The following is an 8301-nucleotide window of genomic DNA, read 5'->3' as shown; positions in this document are numbered from 1 at the left end:
CTTCAATTATATTATCACAAGCTCTTTCCGCCACAGCTCTGCCTCATTTAGTGCCCGGGATGAACCTGCTCTGAGGATAAATAAGGGCTGAGTAGTAAAGGAAAAAAAAAAGGCTGTTGTCTATAGAACCTTTGTCTCATTTGTTGCAGAAGCAGGAAGGTATGTAGTGAATAAAGCAGGAAACTACAGGAAGGGAAAGGAAGGTCTCAGGGTTAAGGCAGATGAAGGCTGCCCTAAAGAACAGGAATCTGTCCCTGCCTTTGTCACAGAATTCCTCTGTGATGCCAGGCAAGTTGCTTAACCCACATTTTTCACAGATAGTCACTAGTTGTATGGGCCTGACTTGGGACCTAATTTGCAGAAGTGCTGAGAACTCACAGCTGCAACTGAAGTCAGTGGGAGCTGTGCTTTGAACATACGACATGGTAATTACTCTGAAAAGTCAGCTCCTTCGTGTTTCATATTGGGTACCTAACATTCATCGATACTTTTTACTACAATCTTTCTATGCCCTTGTTCCCTCTCTTTAAATGGGGACAGTAAGACACACTCATCTCACAGGGGAGCTGTGAAAATAAATGTGTTTGTGAAGCACTCATACTCGAGTGATGACCACTACAGAAAAACCCCTGAGGATATTACTAATTCTGTCTGCAGAGCAAGGTTATTGTGCAGTAAATAAGGCTCAGGGCCACACCCTGAACAATGGGGAGAAAACAAAACACTGAATAGCTGCTCATTAATTGAGCACCACCTGTCCTGTGCACTGAATGAGGCAGTGTTCTGAGGGAAAAAATAGAACATGAAAATACAATTAAAGATGATCATAATACCCATGCACAAGGGGACAGACGTAAATTTGCACAGGCATTCTTAATTCTGGCATTTCACAATGTTTGAGCACCTGATTTTGCAACCTTTTTAGTGCCATTTTAAGGTAGTTCTTTTGTGTATATTATGCATGTACAGTGCTTAGAATATTGAGACTCCAGATGCTAACATAATGTCAGCAATCATTATAAATGGCTTATTGTTTCAATTAGTGTCGGGACCATGGAGATATCTGCAGCTGTACAGCTCAGAGAACCGCTGCCTGCTATGGGGTCACTCCATGAAAAAGAAAGATGGTGTGGAACAATTTCTTGTACCCAATCCTCAGTAAGAAATTCTCTGTTGGTTTTAGCAGAAGATAATAAACAACATTCTTTCATGCTGTTCCCAAAAGATAACCTACAAGAATGCAAAGCTAATGCTCCGTTATTTTAATGTAATCATCAGGCATTTATTAAATACAGGCTGATAACCAAGCAGTTATACTGTATTTTCCCCAATAACACATACCAAAATCCACACAAGAAATGTTTTGGCCAAATACTTTCTTCCCCTCTATGGTATAAGGCCTTTCAAGTAACATGCCAGGCAGTTGCCTCATTGTGCTGGAAAATTGTAAAGCTTTGGGTTTGTGTGAGCCAGCCAGATTCGTGTCCTCCCCGCCCCCCCCCCTCCCCGTTACAAGCCAATGCTGAAATATTTCAGCAATGTACTGAAAACGATGCTTTCCAGCGTCAGGGTGCAACGTACCGAGCAACAACAAAATAGGCCCGCCGGAGGCTCTGAACTTAGTGAACTGGGCAGCAGACAATACCCAGGGGGAAACTACCTGTGCTCACCTTACCCCTCTGCGTGGCGCTCATTAGTGAGTATAAACCAACACGCACACGCTCGCCTATCTGCACATGTTGCATAGTCTCCAAGAAACTGCTGCAAACCTCGGCGCTGAACGCGGACCAGAAATAATAAAAGCTACGTGTTCCTTCCCCCTACCCTCTCATTTCCCCCGTAAACCTTATTTTTAAAGGCTCTGGTGGCCACGAAGATGCTTGGTGTATGTGTCTGTGTCCCCTGGAGCTAAGCTGGCTGGGTCAATCAATCAATCAATCAATCAGCGGAGGATCAGTGAGTCTGGGAGGAGAAGCTGGAGGCTGGGCGAGGGAGAAGTGAAAGGCAAAAAGCAGAGTAAAGGGAAATAAAAGATTTGGGGCGGTTCACACGACATCAGCAGCAGCAGCTCCCGGGCTGTGTCCTGCAGCTCCAACCCCGCCAGCCGCTGCCGCGCAAGAGGGCACGTGCGAGCGGTGCCGCCCGGGTGCTGCCCCGGGGAAGACACATAGGAAGGGGGCAGGCTCGTTGCCCCGTTTTCTCCGTGCTTTTCATTGCCCCGTGGCTGCGGCCGGCGACCCTCCGGTGCCAAGGGCGAGAGGGGGCGGCCAAGCGCAGCGGAGACGCGGGGCAGCATCTGATCCGCTCCCGGGCAGCCGAGAAGCCGCACGCCCCGGCCCGGCCCCGGCCCCGGAGCAGCAGGCGAAGCTTCCCCGCAGCGCCGTGCGCGATCGCAGGGGAACCCGCCCCAAGGCTGGGGAGGCAGCGCCCCGGCCAGAGGTGGGAAGCGCTCGAGCCGCCGGCGAGGCGAGGGGAGGGGAGGGAGCGCGCTGTCCCCCAGCCCCGCATTTCAGGGGGTGGGGAAAGAAGCCCTGGGCAAAGGGACCTCCCCGCAGGAGAGACTGAAAAGGAGCCAGAGAAGGGGGGGAAGCGCGAGCCCAAGGAAAGTCCCCCTCCTCCCCCGCCAGCAGCGACTTTGCGGCTGTCCCGGCTCCGGATCAGGATGCGGCTCCTGCTGCTGCTGCTGCTCCCCGAGCTACTCCTCCTGGTGCCGGCTCAGAAGTTCTCCGCGCTCACGGTAAGGCAGGCGCTCCCCTCTCCTCCCTCCCATCAGGTGGGCTTACCAAACAAGGACAACCCTCGGAGCTCCCTAGTAGCGGCCAGAGCCGGGAGCGAGTGTGAACAGTTTAGGGGCGCGTAGGGCGCACCCCGAACACAACAAATCCTGGACCTGATCTTCTCCCCTCTCCCCTCCTAGGTCAGGCTAATGCGGAGGTTGAATGAAGTGTACAGGTCTTAGGGGGTGGCTCCAGGTGACACTTCCGATGTAGGTTCTCTAACCAGTTCTAGTTCCTGAGATCAAACCTTCTCAGCCTGTCCGATGTGGACAAGGACTGATGCATTGCTATATATTTCGGTAACTAGGTGGAGAGAGAAAATGAGACCCCTTCCCCCCACCCCTTTCCCGCTGACAGTCCCTGTCAGAGATCAGGGACGCTGACTTTAAATAGAGACAGCACTGCATTGCTGTTCAACTTGCCCGTAAAACGAGCACTGGTTAGAGAGAGACGCAAGCTGCAGAAACTAAATTAGAAACCTGACTGTGGATGATTTCGAAGGGCAAAGTGTGCGAGGGAAAATGATTTAGTAGGTCAATAACAAGAGAATTCAGCGCTCGAGTTTAGCCACAGATCAGGTAGGCATACAGGTTGAATTGTTGCTAGACAAATTCCTTCCCCTTTGCTTGTAATGTGCTAGGTAACTTTGCTGCTGAAACGCTTTTCTGAGCCTCCCTAAGACAAGATAAAGTGATGGTGGGGGAAAAGAGGAAATAAAACCTCTCCTTCTTCTTGTATCTATTTTAGATTGAAAATTCTTCAAGGGTTGTCTTTGTGTGTATTGTACAACACAGAACCCAAGGGTAATACTCCATGAAATGTACCATTTGCATTTTCCAAGGAACAAGATTAGTTATTGCAGTTAAATGGAAATTTACTGGGGGGTCTCTACAGAGCTTTAGTCTAGTATTATTGCCTTTATTATGTTGCAGAGGAATAACGTTGCACTGAAGGCTGCATTTGGAAATATGTGGATTATCTTTGGTGGACCATTTATTTTTTAATGTATAAAGCCCCATGAAACGGCCCTCCTTAGCTATTCTAGAGCCCTTAATGCTAAACATGGGACTATGTATAAGGATGGGTGAGCCAAGTCATTAGGATTGCTAAATAAGCCATAATTGCTTCTCTAGCCAAGAGGTGAGGTTTGCAGCTAATAGCTCAGTTCAGTCTTCTTGTAGAGGTTGTAGTGTTTGCAAAACTATAACTAATGCAATCTGTAGAAATAAAAACATATTCATTAACTGTGTTTTTAAATGAGTGCTTGAATAAACATAAAGGGCAGCGTTCCCATTTTCAGGCAGCTAAGTGTTTGGGTAAAGGATATTCAGTTTGGAGGTTTGCAAAGGGAGATGTATTCTATTTTTATCTTAGACTTTCAGACAATGAATGTTTCTGTAAGATAGTAAATTTTACACAGTGATATTTTCAGGGGCTTGGAGGTGTTGCTCATACCTGAAATTCTTCGTAAGGTGTCTTGTCTCCCTGTCTAATTTATTGAAAATTATTTGTAGATTAGCAACTGCTAACTGAAACCACAAAGCTCACTCCACTTTTGCAAGCACAGAACACATGAAATCAAGTGGAGTACCATAACACCACTTGGAAAGACTGGTTTTTAAACTGCTCTCTCATAGTGAGAAGATTTTGGGGGAAAAAAGTAGTACAAGGTGATTTTTGGCACTGAATTCCAAGTTTGATTTCAAAAGCACATTAGAATTTGAGTTGGTTGGTTACATGAACAAGGTTTACAGAACCCAACACTTTTTCTTTCCTTGCTTAACTGCAAACATTTTAAATGATTGTGAATTAGAAAGACAACCAATCTTAGTCATTCCATGTAACAGCAACTTCTATTATATAACACCTTTCATCCCAAAGGATCCTAAAGCATTTTACCACTAGATATATATACACTGCCACTGAAATTCAGCCATCTCTGGGGAGATGGATGGTAGCTCTACTGAAGTGGAGGAAGTGAAAGTTTCGCCAAGGAGACTGGGGTAAACCACTGTCTTATGAGAATGTAATATGTCATACAAGGCAAATATAACTTTGGTTTCACCTGAAAGACCTCCCTCCCCCTAATAAACTATATGGCACTCAATTTATATACCTTGGAAGGATGAAAAGCTAAGTCAATTCTGAAGGAATTTGAACTTGTGCTTCCAGAGGGGTATTGACGTTTGAAACTTGATGGTTAGGTTTGATCTACATTGGCCTTCTCACTGGTGGCAACCCGCTCTGGTATAGCTGCAGCAGTGCTAACTCCTGGAGGCAGTGAACCTAAGCCAGTTCTTCACAGCACTCCCTGTGGATGTGCTCTCACAGAGCTGGCCACCAAACATGTCGCTGTTTACATTAGAAACCTTTAATCCATAAAGTAGGTAATAAACGCCTGGCTGCACATAGTCTGCAAACAGAAAATGTTAATCTTGTAAAAATTTCTCATAAAAATAAACCTTGGGTCTTGAGTTTTGGTACCACGTGGGGCGGGGGTGTGTATGTTATTCCTACAAAATATTTGGAGACATTCCTTATTAAAATGGAAAGTGAAATATCACAGCAACAGGTAGCTCAATCCTAAATCATTCTGTATTCTTCCTTACAGTCATTTGACTTGTAGTTCACAGAGTGTATCAATATGATAGTTATTTTTCTCCAGTTATGTGCTCTTCACTCCGTATTTCTTAATACATTAGGGACATTGACTTCCCTGAGGTACTGATACAAAGAGATGCATTTTCATCTCTAGCACTTCTCAGAAATGTCAATAGGTGTTGTGTGTGAACCGAACCTGGGATATTTGGGTCAATACATGTGTGTGGACGGGAGTGAAGGAAAGTGGTGGACAGGCGTGAAGGGAAGTGTTTGGTTTTTTTTACCCGCTGCATCATTCCACAAAGCTAGGTTATCTTCCTCTGCATATAGGGAACTCGTCTCTTTTCCATGTGGCAAATGAAAGCTGCCCACCAACATCACGGCTGGGGGAGTAACTAACAGAGGCCAACATTTTCAAAAGTGGCCACAGATTGTAGGTATGTAACTTGACACACCATTGTCCTGAGTTTCACAAGAGCTGAGTACCAACAATTCAGATTGAACTCAGCAGGAACTGAGTGCACTCAGCACTTCTGATAATTAAGCCTCAGGTGTTTTAGGCAAAAATCAGAGCATGTAGAATCAGTGGCCAGTTTTAATAATGTGGCTCCATGGATCAGAAAATTCACTCTCTCTTATTCAGCAGCTCTAAGGCTCTAGATTTAAAAGAGAACTTGACAGTGTTGAGGTCAGTTTTTATGTTTGGATCTGGCAAAATAGGAATTCTGGGTTTTTTGTTTTAAGTTATTTTCCTGGTAGCCCCAGAAGCAGAGCTAATATTGCTTTCAAACAAGAGTCTATTGTCTGCTTCCATTTAATTAGGAATACATTCTTCAATTAAAATTCCCTTGGGGGAAATAAAAAGCCCAGGGCTTAAATTAAATGGAAAAAATGATTTTGCAAAACTTGAAGTTTCACAAAACCCCAAAGGGAAAAGTTCTAAAGGTTTCACACAACTCATAACTCCAGTGGGTTCCCCAGTCCCTGGTAACCAACCTCATTTGTGGCTCCAGTGCTGAGCCACGGCTGGCCTCTAGTCATTGTGTAACTATGTGGCTTCCAAATGCCTTGACACTAGCAGCCAAACTGATTTCTGATGTGCACAGGAGTCAAAGACCACCACTGCATCCAAAGTTATAATCTGGTCCTTAAAATTATTTCAATCTTGCAGAGCTCTTGGCCTGTTCTCGTTCTAAGACTGCCTGTGCCAAGGTTTCTCCTGAACTCATCTCCTGTGAAACATCATGTTGCAATGCCAGCTGAGTATTAATAAGGGAGGGGGGGAATATCTATCCTATTAAAAAATTGTCAACTACTAGCTGAGCCACTGGGCTGGGGGGAGATTTTTATGAACAAACATTGGAAGCAGAACACTTTTCATTTTGGGAAGCTGGGGTGGGAGCTATTTCATAAGTACACTATTTTAGGGGACATCTAGATAAGAAACTGTTCAATGTGGAGGGGTTGTAACCAATTTACTCCCCCCTCCCTCTGTCAAACACCACTATACAAAGTCCTTACCTTCTAAAAAGAACTAAATAACTTTGTTCTGGAAACACTTCTGTGGAATGACAGATGGGATTCTGCAACTCTTGCAGTACATTACTAGAATATTTTCATGCTGTATTACTTTTGTTATGGCATATAATATTTATTTAGCATCACAAATCTCCTATCTATATCTATACCTATATCTGTCTCCTTACTGAAATATATTGGTAGATGAGAGAACAGAACTAGGTTGGCATGATTCCAATAAGGGCAGTCACATATTATGGATCTAGGTACTTTTGCGTTGAAATACAAAGCTTAAATGTACACTCCATCTTTCTCTAGTTTAAGTAACACTTAGATTACTGCAAGGATCCTGAACTGAAAACACGGGGCATCTTTAATGCTATGTTTTTAGAACTATCAGTGCAGCTTCTATCTCAGCTGGACTTTTGTGTGTCTGTGTATTAATAGGATGCAAGTGTTTCTTATTTGAAAACATTTGCATTGTTCCTAATGTACCACAAATATTTAATTTTATGCCCAAAAGACATACAGAATCATGTTTGTCTTTCAATTGAATATCAATTTTAGAGCCTACCAGAAAAGAAAATTCTTATTTGCATCTGGAGAAATCTCTTACTGAAATGTACACCTCAGCCTGTCAAAAGTTTCTTTCATCAGATGCTGAATATTTCAAGGAACAATTGTTTTCTTTTTCTCCCTAGGCACATGCTTCGTGAGTATTCAATAGCATTTAATGCCCTGGATAGGTTCCACAACACTCACCAATATAAGATGGACCACTAAGGTAGTTGAATAGAGGGAAGCTAAACACAATCAAAGCTTTCCAAGTTAGGGACCCATTTGGATGGCGCCTACGAAACCCAAACATTTGGAAAAGTTACTTTAATTGTGACTCAAAACCAAGACCATAAATAAAACTGTAAGTGGCTCCAGATCCTAACAGCATTGTTAGAGCAAATGGGCATTGATGCAACAAAAGGGTACATCAGTTCTGAAAATAAAACACTCTCAACAGTGCTTCCCTACAATAAACTTTCAAGACACTTCTCATTGTAAAAAAACCAACAGGGTTATTATTAAAAGGGGCAGAGGAACTTTAGATTGTGTGTTAGAAGTCATTTTTATGCACGCAGCCAACAAACACAGTCCCATTTAATGTGAAGTGAATAATGTAGATGTCAGGTTGACTGCATACTGGGAGTGTTTTAAAACTGAAGGGGGCGGGTTACAGGAAAAAAAACATACATAGAAAGATACATTTATGAAAGGCCCTCCAGCCCATTTTGCTGCTTCCTTTCATTCCCTGTCCTGAGAGGTAGTCAAAGGAGTCATAGCACTAGTGTGTTCTTTTTAACTGTGGGCAAACCTCCAAAGCTTGGGAGGTTTCGTTCATTTTGGAGGAACA

General features: G+C 43.9%; 1 protein-coding gene across 2 annotated transcripts in view; it reads left to right on the top strand.

The window, feature by feature from the left end:
• Positions 1–2405: 2405 nt before the first annotated feature.
• Positions 2406–8301, top strand: part of SMOC2 (SPARC related modular calcium binding 2) — a 168395-nt gene continuing 162499 nt past the window's right edge. Inside the window, exon 1 of one of the 2 annotated variants that reach the window (XM_039531798.1) lies at positions 2406–2737. In XM_039531798.1, the coding sequence (XP_039387732.1) occupies positions 2663–2737 (75 nt within the window). In that variant the 5' untranslated portion in view covers positions 2406–2662. The remainder of the gene's footprint in view (positions 2738–8301) is intronic. The other variant, XM_039531799.1, reaches the window with a different exon arrangement.

This window comes from Mauremys reevesii, linkage group 3, assembly GCF_016161935.1.
Source record: "Mauremys reevesii isolate NIE-2019 linkage group 3, ASM1616193v1, whole genome shotgun sequence".
Lineage (NCBI taxonomy): Eukaryota > Metazoa > Chordata > Testudines > Geoemydidae > Mauremys > Mauremys reevesii.
This window is presented reverse-complemented; position numbering and strand designations above follow the sequence as displayed.